The sequence below is a fragment of the Octodon degus genome, unplaced genomic scaffold (genome assembly GCF_000260255.1).
Source record: "Octodon degus isolate 3935 unplaced genomic scaffold, OctDeg1.0 scaffold00025, whole genome shotgun sequence".
NCBI classification, from domain to species: Eukaryota; Metazoa; Chordata; class Mammalia; order Rodentia; family Octodontidae; genus Octodon; species Octodon degus.
Window position 1 is genome coordinate 297,958 of NW_004524601.1, and position 26,376 is coordinate 324,333.

General features: G+C 46.5%; 1 protein-coding gene across 4 annotated transcripts in view; it reads left to right on the forward strand.

Moving 5' to 3' along the window:
* Positions 1–5,199: 5,199 nt before the first annotated feature.
* The window catches only part of Als2cr12 (amyotrophic lateral sclerosis 2 chromosome region 12), a 62,503-nt gene continuing 41,326 nt past the window's right edge, over positions 5,200–26,376 (forward strand). For 3 of the 4 annotated variants that reach the window (XM_023712311.1, XM_023712312.1, XM_023712313.1), the window contains exons 1-6: positions 5,200–5,532; positions 15,298–15,477; positions 18,536–18,584; positions 19,379–19,512; positions 21,546–21,639; positions 22,490–22,551. In XM_023712311.1, coding sequence (XP_023568079.1) covers positions 15,365–15,477; positions 18,536–18,584; positions 19,379–19,512; positions 21,546–21,639; positions 22,490–22,551 — 452 coding nt within the window. In that variant the 5' untranslated portion in view covers positions 5,200–5,532; positions 15,298–15,364. Of the gene's footprint in view, positions 5,533–15,297; positions 15,478–18,535; positions 18,585–19,057; positions 19,136–19,378; positions 19,513–21,545; positions 21,640–22,489; positions 22,552–26,376 lie in introns of those variants that run through there. The other variant, XM_023712314.1, reaches the window with a different exon arrangement.

The following is a 26,376-nucleotide window of genomic DNA, read 5'->3' on the forward strand; positions in this document are numbered from 1 at the left end:
AAATAATAATTTCTATTCTATAAACTAACTCTGGGTGCTTCTTTTAGCCAAACTTTAAAGCTCTTTGTGTTCCAAGAAAGACATCTTCCTGTTGCCTGGGCATCTGCAGTTTCAGGAACATCAGAAATAGGAAAGTGCGGGATCATTAAGTAGTACGGTGTTACATTATCAGATTTATACAAGATTTATACAGTATGTAAATGACTAGAAACAAAGCTGAATTTTGTAGTGTTCGGTGTTAAATATAATGTGCATACTTTTTATGATCAATGGCCAGATGATCAATGGAGGTAGAATGGGTGTTCTAGCAGCCAAATAAGCATATTTGACTCACAAAAGCAGACTTGGTTTTGAAATAAGATTGATGCAGATGTTTTGTCAGAACCAGGAATTGTAGACTGGTGCATGTTTGTCTGTAGAAATGAATCCTGTCTTAAAACTGGGTTTTGCTGCTTTTGCAGTTTCTACCTATAATCCTTTTGGTACAACCTGAGAATCTGTTACATCAGAATTGTCTGTGACATGTGGTAAGAACTGGAGGAGCCTCACAGCAAGCTCTTCGGCTTACCTATGCCATGTTTTAGTTTTTTCTGTAGAATCAGTTGTTATATACTTCCTTGCCAGTATGGGAAATCTCAATCCATTTTTTGTTGTTTTTTAAATTGCTTCCTAAGCAGTTTTAAGTGATTATGCCTCAGTTCTTTCTGAGTATCTTGTTATCAATAGGAGAGCTAACCCGTGCAAGCTCAGAATTTAAAGTTCTGAATTACAAAGACCCCCAAATCTGTGTAAATAGCCTCAGCTATGGATCTTTCAGGAGAATTTCGTGACCATTGTTAAAGTCATTTTTTAAAAAGGTTTTATGCTGTTGACCTTGATTTAATCTAAATGATTTGAATTTAGCAGGGGAGGAAGAGGCAGTTTACAAGAGCCTCTGCTCTATAAAAGACATATTTGATGCAGTATTCAAATCTTGTTATTTGTTCTAGCTATCCTAGTACATGACTAATGTTGAGTGGGCCTCACATCACTTTCTGACCTGTGGAATCAGGGCCTTCAGTGTTCTCTGCCCCCTAGGCGCAAGGCCCTGCAACTCTGGTCACCCAGCTGCAGCCCCAGGGCTGGTAGCAGCACCCTCTGCCGGGTCAGTTGGGAAATGGCAGTGTGCAAAGTGTGGGACCTGACTCCGTGTTTGTGCCCCTCCCTTTGCTTTGTCAGACATAAAGCAAATAACAAACAAGAGTAACTTCTTAAATTTTCCTTTGTCTCCCTATGTTTATGTCCCTACACAGTCTTTCCTTTATGTTATTTTTTTGGCTAAACCTGTAATTGTCAAACCAACACCCTAAATAAACCACTAATAATAAACAGTAAACAAAGCTTACTGTGTGTCACATTTTTAAAAAATAAAATAGTTCAGTATATACCATAATATTTCCTTAGCAAAGTACCAACAACCAAAACTAAAACCTAAACTCAATATTCAGACAAGTTCAAAAAGATTCAGTAAGTGTGTAACTTTCCCATAATTCACAGTTTAATGTTAATAATCTTAGCTATTTAGAAATTGTTTTTAACAAAGTAATATAAACATGGTTGACCTCCAGTAGGGAAGGCCTACTGGATATGTTTTAAGTCCAAAAACCCAGTAAGGCTAAGGAGCTGGGCTGGCAGTAGGTTGATAGTTTTGCTGGTGAGAGCCATAGAAAATGTGAGTAAATCACACAAAAGGAGATAGGAGATGTTAGCGAAAAGTACGTGGACCAACTACCATACACTGCTGTTTTTATCGTGTCCCATGAAGCCACTCCATCTGTTGAAGGCTGTAACAACTTAGGACCACACTTGATCTAGACCTCCATCCAAGTGTGGTCAGAACTCGTATTGCAAAATGCTCTTCCTCCGCCGTCAGTGTAGGTGCTACTTCAGTGCCTGAGTACCTGTACCTACACATTAAGAACAGAGATACTTTGCTCCTGGAACTCTCATATCCATGACCTCCCTCAGCAGTGTACCCAGCCACAGGGCACACCTCAAACCTCGTCGAATCTGTATGCAGATTTGTTTCGAAGGTCAGGGCTGAGGTGCAGGGAAGCATCCCCAAGACCTGGTGAGAGCAGCATTCAGAGGTACAGGTCCTGCTGGCCCCAGCCCAAGTGACCTGTGCTCTTCTGGAAAGGCAGCTGTGGTCACTGCCAAGGAGTGAGCATAGCAGCCTGAAGCCAGTCTCCAGCAGGGTGAAGACTGTTTCCAGAGAGCAAAGAGCACCGAGCAGGGTGAAGACTGTTTCTGGCTCATTATAAGAATGATGTTCTCTACAGTGGGGCTGTTGAAGTGCTGCAAACAGGTGCACATGTGTCTAGTTTCTCCTGGCTAACCCCGTGCAGCACCTCAGGGTGCTTCAGTACCATGCAAATGTGAAGTCCTTCCCCAGGTGTAGACTGATCTTGATAATGTAGCTGTTGGCCTGCATCACAGCTCCTCTCATGTGTTCAGCTTGTGTTTTGTTACATCATGGTTCCTCATCTCCATTCCTCAGATACCCAAGCACTCTGCTCCAGAGGAAGAGACAAAGTGTGAGGGGCAATAGAACGCTCCTGTTATATTTTCCCTTATTTGGGCAAGAAGTGCTGCAGCACCAATCCCCACTTGCCTCGACATCTTCCTGTGGTCCTGGACCTCCACTACCAATCCATAACTAGTCCCACCCAACTACTTCCACTATATGGCTATTTAGACCCTGTTCACTTCCTCAATAAACGAGACTTGATCAGAAAGCCTGTCTTGGGCTGGAGAGATGGCTCAGTGGTCTAAAGCACCTACTTAGAACAAGCTTAGCAAAGCAGCAGGGACCGCGGTTCGATCCCCCAGCACCACATGCCAGCCAGCCCTGCCCCCTGGTGGGCTGAGCTGGCCACACACACACACCACACACACTCACTCTCTCTCTGTCTCTCTCTATCTCTGTCTCTCTCGCTCTCAAATAAATAAAAAAAAATTTTTTTTAAATAAAAAAAAATAAAATAAAATAAAAAAATAAAAAAGAAAGCCTGTCTTGTCTCTGTCTCTTGTGTCTCTTGCCCTGTCTTTTTCATCCCGGTTCCTCCTCCAGGTCATTACCCCATGTCTTGACTCGCGGGCCGAGTCAACAAAGTGCCAGGGTTTCCCTCAGTTTAGTGAGAGAGAATAATAGCTGATACTTCACCCCCAACAGCCTTCATTTCTTTCCTTGTTGTGGCTTTGTTAGTCATGTCCAAGAGGAGGAAAGAAAAAAAAGTCTCAGGTAACGGAAATCAGTGGCTGAGGCATGCGGCTGGGATTTTGCTTCATTCTTGGTTTTCAGCCACTCTTCACTCAGAACTCAAATCTTGCTTTTTACAAATCATAAGGACACTTCTAAATATAAAATTTTACATGACGAACTAACTCAAATACCCAGTCCCTCGATGGAAATGAATTTTGCTAGATGACTGGTCAAATCTATCAGTTTTTTTTTTCTCTGTAATTTCTTTCTTCTTTTTTAACTTTGAGAGTTTCCACCCATCTGTTTGTGGCACTTGGTGTCATAGAAGACAGTGCAACCAAGAAGCTTCTGTTAGTCCAGCAGAGGCGGGCATCACAGGGGCAGAGCTGAGTCCACCCCAACTCTGAATATGTGGCCTTCAGACTTTGTACTTCATGAAGTTAATCTCTTTGATTTAAGCCAGTAATGATCAGGTTCACAACTGTAAGTACTTTAAACTATGGCCCCATTTTGACAAGTATAAATACTGGTGCTCTGAGCCCTGGTTTGGTTCTTGGTGCTATTCTGACACAACATCCTCTCCCTTTGTGACCTCACTCTTTGCAGTATTATCTATTCTGGAGACACGGACATCTATTTCTAGCGCAGACTCTTCTCCCCCCCACCCACCTTCAGTACCAGGGATCGAACCCGGGACCTTACACTTGACCGGCAGGCACGTATGCTGCTGAGCTGTATCCCTGGCCCCAGACTCTTCTTTTGAACTCCTAGAGACATCATTACTTGGGTCTCTCCCTGGAACCTCACCTTGTCCAAAACTGAGCTCATGCTCTTACCCCTAAGCTTGTTTATCCCACAGCCTTCCTCTGCTGCCTTAGCCACTAGAGCTTGAGACCCAGGAACGGCCACTGCTTTTTTCGCCCTGCATCAGCCACCAGCCCTGCTATGTCTCCCCGTATCCACCCTACTGATGTTCCTCAGTGGGCACCTCTTAGAGCTCCTCTGGACCTCACCACGGGCACTGACTTGGCTCTCCTGCACCTTGTCAGGGCCTCTCCAACTGTGTCTCTGCCTTCCAGTCAGAATGATGTTCCTAATATGCAGATCCAGTCACATCCCTATTAAAACAATTACTTAGGAGAAGGACATTCTTTACTGAAATGGGTGAGACGAAAGGTAAGATGGATTGTGCTTTCCTTGAACGCAGTGTGTTTCCCATCCCCTCAGGCTCAAGCTGAGATGCCTCCCTACAGCTCACCACACCACCAGCCAAGCAGAAGCCGATGAAGGTGTGGTTGAATGTAAGGGTGAATTTATAATGAGGTTTATAAACTGGGTTGCAACCCATGAGTGAGTCATGAAATCAATCTAGTGGATTAGAATTCATTTAGAAAAACAAATAGTATATAAACAACAAAGGTATTATTAAACTTTTAAAATGTGTCCTAATAAGTTGCAATAATAACATTAAAAAGCAAGTTACTTTCCTGTGGTAAGAAAAAGCAGTTTTATTCAGAAAAAAGAAAAGAAAAGAAATAGTAACTGAAAAAGCCCTTACCCTGGGAGAATGTACTTTACAAATGCCAAAGCTTTAGTCAGAAAGAAAGTGCTAGCTCCAGAGTTCCTCACAGCTTCTGCCAGGCAACTGTTGCCATGGGCCAATCATGATTAGGAGAGCCGTTTAATGCTGCTTGTCGTGAAAATAGATCTTAAACTTATTTTGTCTTACAACTGATGATGCAAGTGGAAGCCCACTGTGAATTCCCTGCTGTTGAACGAGGATGATCACCTGGTTAACAGTGAAGTGTCTTGGAGAACTTAACTGGCTGCTTCTCCAACTTTCTCTCCAAAAAACGGAGTCCCTTGAGCCAATCAGCCACTGCCATTCTGTTTCCATAGTGATCAAAGAAACAAACCCCTGCCACTTCCTGAGGTGGAACCTTGTGAGTCAGGCGGTCTGAGTGGAGAGCGTTTCCTTCTCCTCTTGTCTTTCATTTCAGCACCAGGAGACGGATTGGATTTTCTTCAGAAAGTTCCCGTTCATGCCAGTTCAGCTCTTGTGGAAGCCTTACACTAGATTCCACAGAAATCTGTCTCTATACTACTCCTACTATGGATTTCTGCTTTGTTATCTCCACCACTTGGGATAACCACCAAAATTCTGAGTTTTAGAACTTCTGAGTTTGACTTAAAATGAATTCACTTTCTTTGTAACATTTTGGTTTCTTTCAAGACACTTGATTTGGGAAGGAATCACTTGAGAAAAATAAAACTTCGGGCAATCCAAGGTAAGTTATTTTGAAAAGATGTTTTATTTAATTTTTTTCTTATTGTTTGTACTAACTAGTGTGTCACTAACTGGCACATCCAGCCCTCTAGTCTTTAGACAAATCATCAGAGAGAAATGCAGAAAAGAGAAAAAAAAGAGGGAGAGAATCCTGACGTATGTGCACACACACCCCTATATATTGCACACCCTCACAACTATACAATATTATGTTAAACCAGCACAAGTTCAAGGGCCGGCCAGATAGCTCAGTGGACTAAAGTGCCTGCTTAGGCAGAGCACAACAACTTGGGTTGGATCCCCAGTGTGCCCTGCTGGCCCTGCCCCCGGGGTGCACTGAGAGGTTGAGACTGGGCATGGTGGCGCACCTGTAATTCTAGCACTTGGGGGGGCTGAAAACAGGATAATCACTGCGAATCTGATTGTGTAGTGAGACTCTGTAAACCCTGTTCTAAATACATTTTTTTAAAACAAACCAGCACAAGTTCAGATCACTCAATGCTGATACGGAATACCTATTAGATATCCTGATATATAAAAAAGCAAGGTGCAGCACAGTGTGCAAATTATGCTTTCATTTATATAAAAAAAATGCACACACAAAGACACAGAAGTTTTTAGAATGATGCCTAAAATGACTGTCAGCTGGTTTCCTCTTGGCAGACTCCTGGATGTCAAGGGCTGATGTTTACTGGTCTGCACAGTTGCTGACAGCAAATGTCCGCTATCCAAGAACCCCACATGTCCTTCTTCTCACCTTGGTTGTCTCAAGAACTCATATTCAGTAACTAAGATGGGGTGTGGCTGAGTGGGGTATCCCAGGAGCTGGCTAACACCCTGTAGCTCGTAATACCCATCCCATTTGTTCAACAGCGTTGTATTTTTGGTCCTAAATATCAACAGGTATTTGAAGGGGGAGAGAACTTTATAACAGCAAACTAACACCACAACATTTATAATGAAAACAGACAAAAAACTTCATCAATATAAAGCTGATCAGAAATATAAGTGAAGCCAAGTGTGGTCGGACACACTTATAACCCAACACTCTAGGAAGCTACAGCAGGAAAAGCAAGCTTTTAAGCCCACCCTGGACAATTTAGCAAATTACCAAATCCCTATCTCAAATAGAAGATGGATAATGTAGCTCAATATGAAGGTTTTAATCCTTAGTGCTATACAAATATATGAGTACATGCATAGAATAGAAATTCCCAGGTATGGTAACAAATTCAGTGTGATTTTCAAGGTTTTCTTTAAAGTTGATTTACAATAATCCAATATCAGAAGAGGAGAATTGGTAAATGAATGAGATTATCCATGTGTTGCTAATTGTTGAAACTGTGGGTTGAATGAATTCGCTGTACTCTTGCTATTTTGGTACACTTAATTTCTCCATTGTAAAAGGTTAAATAGAAAAATGATATAAATTTAGTTACTGACATAAAAGTAGCTAATGTAAAAAAAAGTTTTTCCCCACTTATGGAAACTATATAAATATGATTCATGAGTAATGAGCTCTAGAAAGCATTAACCAAAATATCTTCAGTGGTCATCTCTCGGTTTTAACATTTGGGTGTGTTTTACTTCCTTAGGCTTTTCTGTTATGATTTTCTTCACAATGAGCCTTTTAAAAAATGTAATGCACGAATAGATCAATGCATAATAAACCTAAAGATGTAGAAATAAAGATTTCTATATGCAGAATTTCACTGACAGTGCCATTCCTAACCCTGACTTTTGAAGACCTACTGTGTGCAAGGTGGTGTCTCAAGAGCTTTCCTGACATGGCTTTAACATGCACAGCAACACAATTCACTGTAGGCCACAGCATCACTCTTTGCTGATAAGGAAACTGAGACTCATAGAACAGTAAATTCTTTGCAGCCTGCATGTAAATTGAGAAACTTCTATACAAAGGCAGGCCCACTTGATTTCAAAGCCCACAAAAAATGTTCATACGGCACATTTTGTAGGGAGAAACTCAATGCTGACATTCTGGGCCAATTTTTATTTTGTAATGTATTGTTTTCTAACCCTTGCCCACATAAGTAGGTGACTTTAACAACTGTATCATTGTATATATACCATTATACTGTTTTACCTTTTTTTCCCTAAGTACTTCATATTTCCACAGACTTTACTAGGTTTTGTTGATTTTTTTTTTTTTTTTTTTTTTTTTTTTTTGGCGGAACCGGGGATTGAACTCAGGCCCTTATGCTTGCCAGGGAAGCGCTTATTCCACTGAGCCATCTCCCCGGCCTACTAGGTTTTGTTGAATTATTTTGTTTGTTGGAATTTGGTGGTTGTTGTTGCTGTTAGCCACACCCCCAACCCTCTTTGGGTTTTTAAATGATCTTTTTATTTATTTATTTATTTATTTATTTTAAACATTTATTTATTATTTGTGTGTGTGTGGCCAGCTCAGCCCACCAGGGGGCGGGCTGGCTGGCATGTGGTGCTGGGGGATTGAACCGCGGTCCCTGTGCTTTGCCAAGCTTGTTCCCAGTAGGTGCTTTAGACCACTGAGCCATCTCACCAGCCCTAAATGATCTTTTTAAATCTGTGGAAAACTGAATGATTGTATCACATATGGAGTTTACTTATATATTCTGGCCTTGAAACTCTAATACAATTATCTATCATTATTGCTGTCTTATTTTTTCCTTACTGGGACGAAATACCCAACATTCACAAATTAAAGGAATAAAGGTTTATTTAAGCTCACAATTTATAGAGGTTTCAGCCCAAAATCAGCAGGCACCAAGAGAGGGCACCATGGCCATGGCAGAAGGGAAGCAGCCCACGGCAGGGTAGGCAGGAGGCAGGAGCAGCAGGCTTGGCTTTTCCTTATATCCCATCCAATCTACAGTCCTTTTGGTTGTTGCCACCAACACCTGGGGTGGAGATTCCCATTATCCACACCCAGAACTATATTAAGCCAGTCAGTGGGTTTATTTAGTTATCACACAGCCATAATCTATATTCATACATCTAGATCCAGCCCCTTCTGAAAACCCCACTTATGAGCACCTATGAGCTTTGGGGGACATCTAGATAGACAATATAATGGTTGGGATGACATAACATTTTGGCAGTTTTGCCTGTGGATCTCTTTCCTCGTTGAGCCTGTTGCAATGAGGCATGACTGTAGAATAAATAAATAAATAAATAGATAGATAAAATTTAAAAATATATACAGTGATTGTTTAAATAAAAAATTAATTATAATAAAAGACATATTCCCACTAATCCCTCCCAAAATACCACCCATCACTTCAAACATATTTACCCTGTTGTTCTTGCCACTTTCTGAAGCAATTCTGGAAGTCCCCTTTCGTGAGTGTTTTCTCCTTGCTCTCTTTATGCCCTAAATCAATTCAAAATATTTAAAGCAGTCTGTCAAATTAAAAGAAATTACAGTGTGTTCTCATTCACATTGTTTGCTGGATCTGGTACCATGTAACTCCTGGCTTTTCCTCAAAGTCATGGGCATGAAGGCAGCCACAATGTTCCAGTAAAAACCGCCTCACTAATGGGGACTTTTGGAACCACTTCAGAAAGTGGCAAGGGCAATAGGACAAGAGTGTTCAAAGGGGAAATATTTTAACAGTGACCAATGACAGTTGCCCTTTCCTGTGATAACTTGTAAACTTATTCTTTAATGTTTTGTGATCATAACCTTGTATGGTTACAGCCAGCAAATTTATTAATCAAGTACATATTTGTCAAACACCTGTTGGGGGAAATCTCATTGCTACCAGCTTTTGTGTCCTGAAGAAATTCTTTCCAGGTTGCTGGAGTCCTGAGCAAAGACCAGGACGAGACACTCAGAAAAGGTAGTGTGGATCTGCATTTACTGAAGGTGCAACAGAAGTAGACTCTGCTCTGCGTGAGGGCAGCCGTGAACAGACCTGTAGCATCCCTGAGGAGAACGGCAGAGCTCTTGGGTCCGGAATTCTTAGACTGCTTCTCCCTCATGCACATAAGGCATTTGGGGTGGTTGTCCTATGAGAAGCTCACTTGGCCTGGCATCGGATTTAAACTGTCCTGTTGAAGGCTCCTTTGGTTTTGTGCCAGATGTAAATGAAGAATCAAAAATGGCACTTTCTGATCGGTCCCATATACCGTATTTTGGACATAGATCTTGGGTCTCCATGACTGACAGACTTTTACAGTTGTTTAACCAATGACCTATTTCAGCATCATTGGGCTCAATGAGTGGCAGAGAGAAGCCGGGCTAGAAGGCTGGCCCTCAGAACCACACAGTGCAGGTATACAGGATCTGGCAGAGGAGGGAAGTTCCTGGGAGCTGTGCTTCCTTGGCCTTTCTCTTGCTGATGCTCCTCAGGTTCACAGTTGGTACCTTTCCTTGTGGGCCTAAGGAGGAGCCAAGCTTCTTCCTTGCTGTAGTGGAAGTCTCCTTCCAGACACTTGACTGGATCCTGCCCATGGGGCTCACCTTCACGGCTTGCCTGCCCAAGCCCATGAGCTTCCCTGACTTTGTCTGCTTAATGTTTCTGAACAGGAGAAGCCCGGACAGTTAGATATGGCAGCCCTGTCACCTAATTTTGAGTCCTTAATGGCTGCTTCCCTGGAGTCTTGGCCTCTTTGCTGTCCCAACTGTACTCTACGTGGGCCCTAGCCCAGCCCATGCCTGCAGTCAACTTCACTGTGTGCCCGGCTTATCCCAAGCAGGTCCCCTCCCTGAGACCACGTCTGAACGCGCAGGACCTGCCCAGCCTGTGGTGCAGCACTCCTGCAGGAGCCTATGTCCCAGTCTTAAGCCAGTGTCTTCAGGGGCAGCCATCACCTCAGTGCTCTCTGCAGAGTCACTCTTTAGACCACGTTTCTGGGCTTGTCAGGCACCAGTCATGCTATAGAAGAAGGTTTATTATTTCATCTCGCAGCTAACCCTTAAGCAGATCTGTCCTAATACAGTGCAGATGTTCCTTGCTTAATGACCTAGCAACCCATCTTGGAGTTTTTTGTTTGGTGTTTGGTTTTGTACAGTGCTGGATACCTGGTTTCTAGAGCCTTGTTTTTCTTTGTATAGTGCACTTTGCACAGCACTGTAATTTCTGCAGATTGCTCTGCACCGTACAGTGCTGCTGTTTTATATTCCATTGCAATGGCAAACAGAAACACTGAAAGGACACCCACAATTCAGAGGCAATTTATTTACATCAGTGGGCACTGATCAGGTTCACTCCCAGAGTGTCAGGCCTGATCTCTGCTGGTCTAGGGCTTCTATGAGATAAGCAAGCAGGCCGTGCAGAGGCAGAATGACCTGTCAGTTGCAGCATGGTCTATACAACGTGCATCACAATGACCAGCCGTTTCTAAGAGACAGGAGCAACCCGAAACAAACAGGAACTGTTGCTTAGGTAACTAAGACACTAAAGTACACTGTGCACGGGCTGGAGGGGGCACTTTCTGTTTCACTGTTACACATTACAGTACTGCATTTAAGAGTCATGTAGGGCTGGCCTAGTAGCTTAGTGGATTAAAGCGCCTGCTTAGGCAGACGCAGGAGCTGGGGGTTTGATCCCTGGGCCCTGGCCCTGAGGTGCACTGAGATGGCAATTGAGACTGGGCATGGTGGCACACGCCTGTAATCCCAACACTTGGGAGGCTGTAAACAGGAGGATCACTACAAGTCCAATCTATGTAGTGACACCCTGTAGACCCTGTACTAAATACAAAGAAAAAAAGAAAGTCATGTAGCTGGGGATATAGCTCAGTGGCATAAATGCCTGCCTAGCAGCACAGGGTCCTAAACTTGATCCCTGGTACCAAAAATAAAAATAAAGAAAGAAATGTAAAAAAAAAAAAAAAAGTCATGCAAATAAAGCAAAGTCATCAGTTGGAGTTTTCTTTGGCTATTACTTTGTTCTGAATATTGAAATGTACATAAATATACAACTCTTCATTTAGTGAACAGCCCATCTTGATACAAGGGACATCTGTGTTAAAAAAAACCAGTCGTTGGGGGCTGGGGACATAGCACAGCAGCACAAGTGCCTGCCTGGAAAGTACAAGGTCCTGAGTTTGATTCCTGGTAACGAATAAAAATTAAATAATCATTAACTTAGAAACTGAAGTGTTTGTTTTCTTGTTTGTTCATTTGTTTGAGACAGGATCTCACTGTATAGTTCAGGCTGGCTGTGAACTCACTATGTAACATAGGTTGACAATACTCCTGCCTCAGCCTAGTGAGTGCTGGAATTACAGGTGTGTGTCACCACACCCAGTTAGAAACTGAAGTTTAAATCTCCTGTCATATTAATGCTTCTGTTGGAATATTGATTGTCATAATATTTTTAGTGTTTTTATTTTGTATAAGTAATCCACTGATATTTAAATATCAAAGGGCATTAAAAGTCATTAAGGGAAAGTCACCACCTCCTTCCCACCCTCTATAGTTATCAGCTCAGCTCTTCGGAATGCTGCTTAGGGACAATGTGAAGTTTCAAGTCCTTTAACTATTTCTTTTGCGTGTGTGTGTGTGTGTGTGTGTGTGTGTGTGTCTGTGTGCGATTTTGTTTGTCCAGACAGGGCCTTGCTGTGTAGTTCAGGCTGGCCTGGCCTTGAACTCATGGCGATCCTCCTCCGATTTTCCACCTCAGCCTCCCAAGTGCCGGGATTACAGCTGCGCACCACCATGTCCAGTTTAGCTTTTCTTTTGGACTTTAGCATCCTACTTATAAATAATTTCCCTTTGCTCTGTCAACATTCCTCGGATTGGTTTATTTTTTTGCAGTGCTCTGCCCCCAAGCTACCTTCCTAGCCCACTCTGCCAACTTTTCAGTTTTAGATCCACACCGGTGGCAAAGGGCCAGCTCTTCCGCACCCTCTTCCTGCCCTTGCCCACGTCTGCTGGTGCCCTAGCTCTGTTTGGGCGGCCACATGAACGTCGAAGCCGATAGAGACGCGTGTGTTCCTTCCCCTAACCATGCAATTGCTTGGATAATTTTTCAACCTGCAGGGAAGGCGTACTTTATTTCACGGTTTCTGCGCCCTTACTGACAATGTTCTCCCTGTGCTGTCTAACTCGGGATCCTCTGTAACAGCTTATCACAAAGTTAGAAGCTCCAAAGGCGCCAACTTGTTTTCCTGCAGTGCTTAAGATCAAAGTAAGAAGAGAGGACGCGGGACTTCCCCAGCAGGGTGCTTTCCTCTCTCGCAGGCTGCCCGAGTCCCTCAGCCTCGCCAGTCACTGCCCGGCATCGCCACAACTGTCCGACGACCCAGAGCAGTCTTCCCACCACCTTAGATCCCTGCTGCGCAGGAACTCTGGGGTCAGGACGTGCGGGTGGGCGCCTTGCCTGCTCCGCGCTCCCGCAGATGTGTCCGTGCCTAGCAGCTTCGCGGCGGCGGCGCAGCGGTGCTGGGAGTCTCCGGGGACCTCACTCCGCAAGTGCGCCCTGCTCTTCGCTGCCCACTGCCAGTGCAAAGGCCGCTGCGTGCCATGTCGTCTTCTCTCCCATTTTCTTGCGCAGAAACACCAGAAATAGGCTCCTGGGGAAGAAAGGCAGGGTGTAATTCAGCTCAGGCACCCGCAGGCTAAAATCTGATGTGGGCGCTGGTCTGGAGGAGGGATTGAGTTCTTTGTGTTGAGGGAGGGGGTTTATAATCTAGGAATCTGGACTGAACGCAGGGGTTAAAGTTTCCAGAAGGGTCAGCACAAGTGTGCAGACACTAGACAGCCTGACACCTGGAGGACTGTATGCCCAGTCTTACATTTACGGCCATCTGTTCTGTTTTCTGAGGGCAGCATTCCCCACTCTGTGAACTTTTGGAGCTGCTTTGTCTGTACAAGGGAGATACCAACAACTGACCACTTAGGTTTCGCAAGAAGAGCAGGTCTTACATTAATTTTGCTCCAAGACATGCACGAGGACATCTTATTTTTTCATGTACAGCAGTCTACATTTATTCAGGTAATAGTCATGTCATTTTCTTCTGGAACACTGTCATTGTGACAGCCTAAACTCAGACTCTTAGGGTAAGTACTGCAAGATAAACTTTAGCTGACCCCAGAGTTGTAAAAACAGGCCTAGTGTGAAACAAAATGCTGGCCCTAAACAATAACAGGAATAAAAACAGTAGCCCAGATATATAGCCAGAAAAAAGTCTGTTTGACAGGCAGGATGTGTGCTGATCTGTTTGACAAACAGGATCCGTGCTATACATTTTATTCTGTTCGACAAGCAAGATACGTTGCATATTCTCTTTATATGTTCTCTGTGCTTTGTTTTTGTCTTTCCCCCTTTACGTACCTGCCGTGTCTTCTGGTCAGAGCTGCTCACTTAGACTCTGAAGCAGGGGTCTGTGCTAACGGCCAAAATCTTCAAATTTTAATTAGCTACTTGGATTCCTGTATTGATTATGAACTCACAACGATCATAGCTCTGCAAAATCCAAGTTATAGCCTGCATTTCTTCTGACTCTGCTTCCTGTAGAGGTTAGTGGTAGTTGATACACTGTGTCAACTTGGCTGAGTCAGCTCTGGCAAGTCTCCGAGTGGGGGCTCAGCCCTGCAAGCGGGCAGGGCCCAACCTGGGGTGCTACTGGGCCAGCACTGGGGTGTGATGGGTTCAACCCCAGGGCCATGGGCCACCCCAGAGTGACTCAGCACAACAAGTGTATATAAAGGAATTGAGAAAGGCTTTCTGCTGCCCTGATAGCTTCCTTGGAGAGATCCCAGTCTTCTTCCCAGCCTCGTCTGCTCTTCATTGTTTTCTGCCGCCACGAATGAGTGAGAAGTAACTAAGACAAGCCATCAGCCCTAATCTCTCCTGGCCAGCAGCAGCACCCTTCCTCCGTGAGCACTGCCCATTCGCACAGCCTGTTCGCAGCATGCTGGCACTGGCCGATGTCAGTGATTTTATCCCAGGAGGGCATAGCCCAAGTGTCTTCCAGCTGGGCTTCACTGAATTTCCATCACATCAGCTGTTAATTAAAGACTCATGGGACAGGCATGGCAACAAATGATGCAGTTAGAATGATGCTGCACATAAATGTGCCGAAAACTTGCAGACAACACAATTCACAGACGTTTATTTCACACAAATGTGCTAAGTACATTTGTTGTAATACATGACTTACTGAGTTGTGAAGAATCATACTGGACACACCGTGCTCATCACCACCTGTGCATGCTGTTCTGTGCTGTGCCCATATGTCACCCAGCAGTGAGTCTACAGTTCATCTGTCTGTAGAGGCCAGAAAGGGCCACCCTTCCAGAGCTCGCGAGGGTGCAAGCAGCCCGCTGCACTGCGTGTGCCTCAGGTTCACTGCCACCGACACAGACGTTTACCTCTCAGCCAAAGGCCCACTTGGGTATTTACAAACAATTATAATTTATATTATCATTTTAAAATAAGTAATGTCAATAATATTTATATTTAATTATTCATATTATTATCTTATAATTCAGTATGTCTGTTGTGTGTTGCAATGGGCATATTAAATGTGCTCACCTGGCTGATAATCTTAACTGTGGCTTATTTGGTTATTATGTTATAACCACCCTGAAAAATCACAGAAAGACTTATTTTGCAATTAGGTTCAGGGAAATACAGTGACTCATGGCAGGAAGTGGATCTGGAAATTTTAAACGGTTCCAGGAGCAATCTACTGGGTATTAAGAAGTGAGGCTTTGTCCTGCCCAAGGCCCTACACCAGGTCAGCAGCTGCTGCTGTCCCTTAGGGCCTGCCTTGGCCCATCTGTTGCTCACTGAACATTTTGCTTTAACTCTAGGGACAGCGCAACTCTCTGCTGTTATTTTCCTGCCTCAGCGACAGCCAAAACGGTGGCTGGCCTGGCCATGTACCGCAACCCTCTAGTCTACTGTACCTGCTGGGACCCCTGGGGCCTGGGGCCGAGACAGCTCATCGAGACGCCCCAGCCGCCACGTAAGGCCTCCTGGCGCAGGTCCAAGTAAGGAGTGGGCTAGGTTGTTCAAGGGGTAGGAGGCTGTGGTGTGGGCCTCACTCGTGGCCTTCTCTGTCTCACAAGAGCTCCCAAAGCAAGCTGCACCCAGCTTTCTGCACTTTCCTGGCCAGCCTGGGCTGCACACCAACCTGGCCAGCCCTGCCGGCTAGTCCCTGTTGCTTCAGCGAGTGATCCCTAGCACAGGGCAGCTTCCAGCACAGCATGGCAGTGGCCCCCACCCTCTTCCTGTGTGATGAGTTTAAGGCCTTGGCCTGAGGTCTTCAAGGCCTTGGAGGACCTTCAAGAGCCCAGTTGTACAACATAGATTCCAACTTTGGGAATGTCTTGGTGGGGAGTGTGGGAATTCCTAATTTCCAGCATTTTATTTCATTTACATATTTTCACTTTCAGGCTAACCCCTCTGTTACCAGTTTCAAAAGAACACAATTACCTCCAACCTCTACCACCAACAAAACCTGCTCTTGCCCCTAAGTAAGTGTTGCGGTACAGAGGCAGCAGTGGGTGGAGGTGGGGCCTGTGGATAACACTATCCCCCTTGACGATGCTAGCCCTGGATGACTCAACTGATCTGCGGCCAGGCACCCCGCACCACCAGAACACAGAGCCCCCCGGCCTCAGGCCTGCACACAGGTGGTGCTCACTGCCTCGCCGCGCAGCTGCGGCAGCCCGTTCCTCCACTGCCACCTTCCAGCATCAAATATTGTCTACAGATTGCATCAGTTTTCATCACAAATGACAATTTTTACTCACATTTCACAGGCTTAGAAATATAAAGCTTTAGGTCTTTGCATGGGTCTTTGTATTCTGTTTATTTGGAAACTATTGATTGAGTACCTGTTGCTTGTCAGGCACTGTTTCAGGTGCTAAGAAAACAGCCATGAAGTGGATAAATTGAGGCAAGCATCTGCTGTCCTGCAGTTCACGTTGTAAAGGGGGAAGGAGGAAGAAGCTGTGCCAGGTTGTCAAGTGCTGTGCGGAAAAACACACAGGCAGAGAGGGTGGGACATGGCCCAGATAGAGGGGCAGCGAGACCCTGCTGATATCTGGGGCCCTCCTGACCAAGGGCAGAGAGGGACAGGCCCCACAGGACAGGCTCCAAGATCCTGGCGCCTCCAGGGACACAAGAGAAGCCAACAGCTGCTCAAATGAAACAGGAAGGGCTGTGGCACAGGTGAGCTCAGGGAGCCCTTGACAGATGGTTCATGTGGTGGGATGGTGACCCCAACCCTGGAGATGGCAACTGTCATCTTCCTCACTGAAGAGGAACCCGGATGGCTGACAGGAGAGCCAGCCTGCGTTTTCCAAGGACCATGGTGCCGATCTCAAAGGTCCTTTTAGTTACTTTTCTCTCCTTGCTGAAAGAAAATATCCGAATCCCAGAATTAAGGAAGGAAAGTTAGCTCTGAGTCCCACAGTCAGCTGCTCCAAGGCAGGATGGTGTGGTGAGGAGCAACAGTTCAAGGCGGCAGAGGCAGCAAAAGCCACAAAAGCGAAAGTGGAGAGAGGGAGCCTCTTCCCCTCCCTTATTGTATGTAAAAGACCCAAGGGGGTCTTCTACATCCTTGCATCTCTGTGCCCTCCTCTGGCCCAGCTCAAAATGTTTCCAGAGTGAGGACCCTGCTGCTGCTGAATGGCTGGGTTAACCTTCTAAACTTCTTGAGTTGATACAAAGTATCAACCGTGGCAAAGAGGAAGTTGCTGTGGCAGTCAGCAGAGGGGATCAGTGGTGCTGGGAAGGAGGAAGCCTCTGTGGTCTGGGGGATGAGAGGGAGGCCCGGGATTCGGTGGCCCCCAGAACCACCCCAAGACTGCCTTGAGCACACAGCCCTGCATCTCAGATTTCAGTCCACCTGGCCTGAGCCAGTGGGTTCCCGCCGTCCCAGGGCTCCCCAAGGCTGAGCTGGAGCAGAGGTCAGGTGACAGTAGCACTGAGGGGCAGCTCCCCACTTTGGACAAAGTGTTACAGTGTCCCAGAAGGCCCCAAAGCAGAGAAGAGAAGCCTGGACTTACAGGTCTGCTGAGTACCACCATGAACATTCTGGGATGAGGAGGGTCGCTGGGCGGGGTTTAAACTACACACTCAAAGAAACGGTGGCCAGAAGCAAGGGAGAGGGGCAGTTACAGCCCAGGGCCAGGTGTGTCTCTGGGGCCCAGGGACTGGAAATGCACAGAGCTTGGGAGTCCATGGGCAGATTACAGAGGGAAGGCAGCAGCTCTTCCTGCTGGAGTAACGTCTGGGAGGCTGAGCACCATGCCATGCTGTGCCACACAGTGACAGCCACGGGTAGACAGCAGGCCTCCACTCTACTGGAACATGCAGCTCCCAGTGATCCCAAACCCAGCATGGGCAAAGAGCTAAAGAAACAGTTTAAGAGAAGATAATTTATTTGAAGGTGGGAAAGGAGGAAAAGAGATGACTCAGAGAATTCAAAAGTGAATTCTATCAACCTGTGGTCTGCAGCTCCTGTTGTTGAGAGCAGAGCCTTGTCTCACATAGCCTTTTGAGCTCTGCTTGGCTCCCTGGCTTGTCTTTCAGCCTAGCCTTGGATTTGTTCTGCCCACTCAACCTTCCCCTATCCGTTGGGGTGAAATTATGGGTAGAGGTCTTATGGGCAAGCAGTTTAACTAAAGATTAAATGAAAGGGAAGTCTGAGATTTTTATTTCAGTTGAATTGCCTAGGAACCTCCTGTTCCTGAGGCTGAGGCAGGAGGATTACCAGGAGTTCAAGGCCAGCCTGGCCTATGTGGTGAGTTCAAGGCCAGCTTGGACTGTGAGACCCTGCATCAAAAAAACAAAAACAAACAGGTTCCACCTGGACAGAATGAGGTGAGGAACAGCTCTTCCCAGGTGGTGAAGGCCCACTCGTGGGAAGCATAGCCCAGAAATCCTGTCTTTAGGGGCCTTGGGGATTTTGGACTACATCTGGGCCGTGAGCCTCTGTTTACAGCCAGTGTGCAGCTGCTCCTCTCCATGTCTCCTCATCACTGGTCTGGTCCTTGTTCCTGCCATGTGCATTGCTCTGAGCTCATCCTTATCTTGCAGAGAGAGCATCTATCCTGGGAGGCAGGAGGAGAGACCAAAGTCACCTCAGGTGAGTAAACCATGCTCGGGTAGAGGGAGGACACCTTCCTCACACCTGCCCATGAGCCTGGGAGGACAAATATACCAACCTGGCTATGGTGGTGGAACCTCCACTGACCCCCACAGGGGCTTTAGCTATGCCTTGCCTGTGGAGAGCAAGAATCTGGGGCTGCCAGGCACCCTGAGGGCCCAGGGGTTCCAGGGTATAAAACTGGAGAGCCACGCTGAGGAGCGAGGCCAGCTGGGTCCCAGCAGAACCAAGGTGAGACGCTAGTGACCACAACTTGCTGAGCACAACAGACCAGGTGGCTCATCGGGTTATTTTGTTTTCCTCACAATAGCCCTTCACAGCCAGGCACAGTGGCCTCCACCTGTCACCCTAGCACTCTGGGAGGCTGAGGCAGGAAGATGGCAAGTTTGAGCCCAGCCCGGGGCAACTTAGTGGCTCAATGAATGTGAGCTGCAAAAGGCATTGGGGATGCAGCCCGGTGAGAAGCCCTGGGTTCAGCCGCAAGCCTCTGCAGAAGAGTACTGAAATGCAGAGATGCTGAATAGCTGTAGGTCAGTGGCAGCTGCACATCTGAGTGGTTTCTATAGCTCCCAGGTACCTCCCTTCTGCTCTGGTGTGCAGGACCACAGAGGAGGGGCTTGGCAGCAGGGCAGGGTGCGGGGCAGGGCTGGGGCTCCAAGTGGCTCAGCTTGCACTGCTGGGGTGCAGGCGGGCTGGGCCAGGACACCTGGCCCCATGACTCAGGATGAAAGGGAGCCCAGCAAGCTTCACTTTGCCCTTCTCCTGGTGCCCAGGAGGTGATCGATGTGTCTCCTGGCTACCAGCTGGTTCGGAGTCGAGAGCAGATCTCTGTCACCTTGGGGGATGAGATGTTCAGTAGGAAAAAGCAGCTGGAACCTGAGGGTGCAGATGGAGTCAGTGTTCCCAGGTAATGCCTTTGGCCCATGCCCGGCTCCTCCCAACTGGCCTATGTGGCCTCCAGTTCCTCCGCCACGCAGGGCCTGGGTCCCCTGCCCAGCAGGTGCCTCCAGATCATCCTGCCCATCCCAAAGCCTGTTCCCACTCTGGCTCCGGGGACAGGATGGAGTGATGTGCAGTGTAGACTGGTGAGGGACAGGTGAGGCCGGCACACATCCCTCCAGACTGTACAGCCTGCCCTGGTGGCTAAAGTTTGCTGAAGCTTGAAGCACCAGTCCTGGAGATCCAGGTTTCCAGAGATGTAGGTGCAAAGCTCTGGCTGGGCTCGCCCCAGTCTGTGGAGCCCATGCCCTTTTGGTGTGCCTCTTAATTCCAGCCTCCTGTCTTCTCCTCCCCACCTCTACCCCCATCTTTTGTGTAGCATGGTTCTCAGTGTCTCCTCCCTCAGGCTTTTGTTATGGGTCAGCTCAGCATAGGAAGCCAGACTAGAATTTAAAGTGCCTGCATCGCTGAGCTCAGGGCCATCAGTCAGTTCTCATGCAGGCGGAGACTGAGCGGGCCCTCGCCAGGCAGCAAGGAGTTTCTAAACCAAAAAATCACATGACTAAGGGGTCTTGCCCAGTTTAGCGATATGTGCACCTTGCCTTTGTGGGGGCTTGTTGTGCAAGCTGTTTTGACAAGATATATCTTAAGCTGACTATGTTTACAGGAATTAGATTAGGGAGGGGAGGGAGACAGTTACTCCTTACTAAACAGCCTTGAGCAGAGGGTAAAAACACATTCCTTAGAGTAGATAACAGGAAGCATAAGGGAACCTAATAATTTTCCACAGTTCTAGCACAAAATTCAGTTGACTCATTGCAGCTTTAATTCATTATGAGCACTGTTTTTATAAAACCAAAGTTTAAAAGCCCTGCATGACAGAACACACACACACACACACACACACACACACACACACCACATGCCCATCTGTTGGTGTCTGGAAAGAGTACAATCACACCACAAGCAGTGGTCACCCCTGGGAAAGGATGCAGACTGGGGACCAGGCCAGCCCTCGGAGGTGCTCTGATCTCACCTGGCCCAGGGGAGCTGCCCTGAGTCTCTGCCTTCTGTCTGGTGGGGTCATTCAGCCTGTTTCCTTTTCCTGATCACCCACACCTTCTGCGCAAAGAGAAGCGGTCGTGTACCTAGCAAGGCCACCATCCACAGCTACCTCTTGGTCTCGTAACACAGTGGTGCTCACCTGTAATCCCAGAACTCGGGGAGGGTGAAGCAGGATACTGAGTTCAAGATCAGCCAGGGCAACTTAGTGACTTAGCAAAGCATTGTCTTAAAATTAAATATTAAAGGGGGCCATATTGAGGAAGTAACTTAGCATGAAGGCCTATGTTGAATCCCAAGTACCACCAAGTTAAAGGAAGAAAGAACAAGAAAAGGAAAGCTATCCCCAGCTGCCAAACCCTAGAGCATAATAGCCCTGCCTGTCGGTTTCCTGACAAGCTGCGAGTGCTCACTGTCCCACCAGACCGTGTTCCAAAGACGCTCTTAGACCTTCTTGTACCTTGGCCACCTCGCCCTGCCTTCTCTCATTTCCTCAACAACCCAGCTTCCTGTGTCCAAGTAGATACGCAGCCCTGTTGGCCAGGAGCCAAGGCTTCTTGCGGGGGGGGGGGGTCCCCTCAGCTGCACCACACATAAGCACCCTCCACTCCTCTTGCATAGTCTGATGGGGACAGTCACCTACAGAGTGGAGGCAGCCCCAGACCAGAGACAAAACACCACCACCTGCTCAGGAATGCCCTCTGCATCCACTCCCACCACCATCTGTGCTGTGCCCCGTGTTCCCAGTTCTCCATTTCTCCCACTCCACTGACTGCCATCCATAATAGTGGTGGGTTATCTGCAGAACTGGCAATGTCTGGCGTAGTCCTGATTCTCCTTCCGGAGTAGGATACAAACCACACCACCATCAGGCATCCCAGGGACCTGCCTGGTACTCTGAGGAAAAATCTGTGTGTGACAGAACTGCTTGTGCTACAGGGCCAGTGTCATTCGTGACCTTGAAGAGCAGATATCAGAACTGACCACAATAATAGAACAAATGAACAGAGACCACCATGCTGCCCGGAAGTTGGTGAGTGAGCCTTGCCTCTTTATCAGCAGAGTTGACTCCCTCCCATGAGCCAGGCATCTCGGTGGCAGGACCACGCACCCAGGTGGGGTATTTTCTGACCCTGCACTCATTCGTGACTGCAGCTCTCATACCTGGGCATCCTCTAGGTGTCTTGGGGTAGGCAGAGGCATTGTCTTCACACACAGGTGGCTGGTCAGTCCCTGTCAGGCCTTGGTGATGACAATAAACTTCAGAAGTCATCAGGCTCTTGCTAATTTCCCCAGTGAGGGTTTTCTTTCCGTGTGGCTCAAAAGCCACTGTTACTGCTAAGTGTCAACAGTCTTCACCTGGCTGTTGTTCACACTGTTGTGCTTTCTGGGTTTTGGGGTACTCTTCTAGGGTTTACCTTAGACTGTGTGGTCCAGCAGGGCTCCTTCTCCCTCATCTCAAGCAGGTCCAGCTGAAGGCTGGCTGGAGTCATGCTCAGAAACACTCTCAGCACTAGGGAGGCTGAAGCAGGAGCATCATGGTGAGTTAGTGACCAGCCTGAGCTACAAAGTGAGCTTAAGGCTAACCTAAACTGCATAGAGAGACCCTGTCGCAAAAAGACCAGACAGACAGACTGGCACAGGAGACCAGCCCAGCCATGAAAATCAAAGATGGGGCTTCCATGCACCAACACTATGAAATGATTATGTTCAAAATCACAAAAAGCAAGAAAGATGTGTTCCATTCCTCCAGTGATAATGTCACGCTGGCAACAGGAACCACACGGGAGGGGTGGGAAGCCTGTGGGTGTGGCCCCCTAGGGTGAGCAGCTCAGAGGTGCTGACGGCCTCAGTTGCCCTTTACACACTGACCTTGTTTCCAGCTCTGTAATGAAATGGAACAGCGCCGTGATGTGATGAAGCGGAACTTTGAAGACAAGGCCAGGTATGCTCAGACCTGCATTCGAGCACTGAGGACCCAGAGGCTGCTGTGCCTTGCAGAGTGGTGCCCCACAGGGAGAGAGGTGGGGTGGAGGAGGTGGCACCAGAGTCCTCGTGAGCAGAACGGCATCACTGGAGCCACTGAGATGGAGCCCAGGAAGGGTTACTCTCACTTTTGTATTCATCCTCTTTTTCTTTTCCATTTTAGTTATAATCTTTCTTTTCATTGGTTCCTGAGAAGAGCCACTGTTTGTTCTCAAGGAGATCTCTATGATATGCAAATGTTTTCTCCCCCATTTTCTCCTCCTTCTCCTTCTCTTACCACTACTTTCTCTGGGTGCTAAGTCAGGGCTTGGGCAAATTAAGAGGAAGAAGTGGGGTGGACATGATGAACAGAGGAAAGGGGGAGGAAGCGTGTTGTCTGTGGGTACAGAGAGCCTCAAGGTCTTCATCGCCACAGCCTGCTGGGACCAGAGCAGCCTCAGGAGTCCTGGTGGAGAGGGAACACTCCTGGTGGAGTTGTCTGGAGCCACTTATTGATTTATTTAGTTAGTTCAGTGTTTAGAAGTCTTAGGTTTTCAGCATTTGAAGAGAAAGTAAAAAGCTTCCCTTGTTACAGAATTCAGGAACCAACCAAATAGAAGACAACACCACCAGAGGAACTTGGGAAGGCAGCTTTATTTTGCTAGGGGGCGACTGGGAAACTCAGTTCCAAATCACTAGCCCTGTCTTGAGGTTCTGGAGTCACTTAAATGGGTTTTCAGAAGGAAGTACGAAACGGCAGGTAACATTCTCTAGTTGGTTACACATGTCTTGGGCACTAATGGTAGGCAGAATTTGCTCTTACAGGAACTAATAAGGTTACAACCCTATACCTTGGAGGAAGAATCAATCACTGAGCCTGGGCAGCAAAGTCCTTGAGGAAACAGCTCTGGTCTCGAAAGTACCAGAACACCACTGTCTGGTTGAGCTGCACTTAGCTCACAGATGGCTCCAGGAGGGCCACGGCTCCTTAAGTTTTGCAGCTAATTGTGAGAACTGACTGTGCTTCCCAGTCTCCTCCTTAAACCATCTTAGAAATATATTAAATTTAAATTTTGCATTTAAAATAGTGTCCAGGGCTGGTGAGATAGCTGAGCGGATGAAGCCCTTGCTTAGGCAAGACCAGGGGTCAGGGTTGGATCCCTGATACCACATGCTGCACCAGCCCCACCCCCATAGTGCTGAGCCGGTGACCAAGTTCTGGTGTGGTGGCACGTGCCTGTAATCCCAATGCTGGAGAGGCTGAAAACAGGAGGATCAGTATGAGTTCGAGCTGTGTAGTGGGACCCTGCATAAAAAAACATAAAATAAAAATAAAAAATAAAATAGCGTCCATACAGGGTACCTACTGCCAGTCAGCCTCAGTCCCTTGCCCCAATGAGGGACACACCAAGACACATGCTAATTGAACTCTCAAAACCAAAACAGAGGATTCTGAGAGTAACAAGAGATTAATAAGCACATCATGTACAAAGGGTCCGATATAGCTACCAGCAAGTTTCTGAGCAGAGCAGGGTGGTATAATGAGTAAAACTGCCCAACCCAGCAAAGCTGTTTTCCAGAAAAAGGAGAAATAAAAACTTTCTCAGATAAAAACGCTAAAGGGCAGGGGCTGGGGGTTCGATCCCTGGGCCTACCATGCCCAGGGCGCACTGAGACAGCATTTGAGACTGGGCGAGGTGGTACATGCCTGTAATCCCAGTTCTTGGGAGGCTGTAAACAGGCAGATGACTACGAGTCCAATCTAGTATGAGACCCTGAATACCCTATAGACCCTTCCCTAAAATACAAAGAAAAAAAAAGAAAGAAAGAAAAAGAAAAGCTGAAGGAATTCCTCACCATTAGACTTACATTACAGAAGTTGCTAAAGAGAGTTCTTTAAAACAAGACAGCTGTTAAGGTAGCTCAGTGTCTAAAGCACCTGCTAAATAAATAAATAAAAATTAAAAATAAATAAATAAAGCACCTGCTTAGGCAAGCTTCGGCCAGCATGCAGGGACCTCAGTTCAATCCCCAGCACCACATGACATGCCAGCCCCGCGCCCCCTTCAGCAAGACAAAAGGCTTCTTCTAATCAATAACATGAAATGTAGACAGCCAGGCATGTGGCATATATCTGTAATCCCAGAACTTGGGAGGTTGAGGTAAGAGGATTACTGTGAGTTTGGGGCCAGCCTGCAGTACATAGTAAATTCAAGGCCAGCCTAAACACATAACAAGGCCCTGTCTCAAAACACCAAAACAAAACCAAAAAGAAATGTAGACAAACTCAGTGGTACAATTAAACAAGAACAAGACTCAGAAAACTTTTAGGCTATGATGATGGCATGTAACACAATTTTACCTCAAATAAGAATCAAAAGACAAAATTGTATCACAACTAGAGTTAAATAAGGTCTAACATTGCAATGAATTGAAATGTATAGCAATAAGGGCCTTTACAATCTTATTTTCAACAATGTATAGATAATCTGGGCAGAAAATTCCTAAGCAAACATTGGTTTAAACAAGTGTCAGACCAAACAGGTGTCCTGGCTTGGACAAAGCTGCCGTCCACCAGCAGTGGTACCACCTTCTCCCCAGTGTGCGTGGAACGTTCTCCAGACTAGGCCACACGCGGGGGTGCAACCCCAGCCCTAACAAAAGACTCACGTCCCATTTGTCCCAAGAGTGCTTGCTGGCAGCACTTTCAGCTGTACCATTTAACAGAGTTACCTCGCAATTGCAGAACTTTAGCGTTCTGCTAAAGTTGGTCATGAAATAGCTCACTTTCATCATTATTTTTATTTTGTACTAGGACACCGACAGTCTTTAGAACAAAGGATATCACTGTATTTATAGCATTCTATTTTTAATAGTGATAAAATACAGTAATTCTCAATCACTGAAAATGTCAAATCCTATAAAATGTAGCATTTGTACATGTGATATTAACATGTTTGTTACGCAGAGATTACAGAGCCAGGTATTGTGGCACATTCTTGTAATCCCAGTACTCAGGAGGCTGAGGCAGGAGGATCATTGCAAGTTCAAGACAAGCATGGGGAGGGGAGGGAAACAACCGTTAAGAGACTGGGTGTGGTGGTGCACGCCTATAAGCCCAGCACTTGGGAGGCTGAAAATGGGAGGATCACTGTGAGTCCTATCTGTGTAGGGTGACCCTGTAGACCCTGTACTAGAAAGAAAAAGACCACCCTGGGCTACAAAGTGAGCTCAAGGACAGCCTGAACTTTATAGCAAGACCCTGCCTCAAAAAAGACCAAAAGTAAAATTGTACAAAATTTCTGTTTAGAAACAATATCAAGAATAGTTTTATAGGACCAGAGATAGAGCTGAGTGGCACAGTGCCTGCCTAGCAAGCACAAGGTCATGAGTTCAATTCCTGGTACCAAAAAAAGGGAATAGTTTTATATTTTATTTTCATATTGAAAATCAGATTTTCCACAGCCTCAAAGAATGTGTTTATGTAAAATTAAATGAACACTGGTGTTATGGTTTGTGTCTAGTTGTCCCCCAAAAGCCTCATGCAATCATGGGGTGAGGACTTCTAGAGTTTGTGATTAACTCATGATCCATTGGGATTATGTGTGATCCAAGGCTGGGATTATGGGTCTTAGTACTGCTGGAATTATGGGTATGAGTACTTCCCGTGTGTTTGGTGCATATATATTTATGAGTGTTACCTCTTCTTCTTGAATTTTTCCCCTAACCAGTATATAGTGGCCTTCTTTATTTCACTTGATCATTGTTGGTTTGAAGTTGAGACTGTCTGAGAATAGGATTGCTA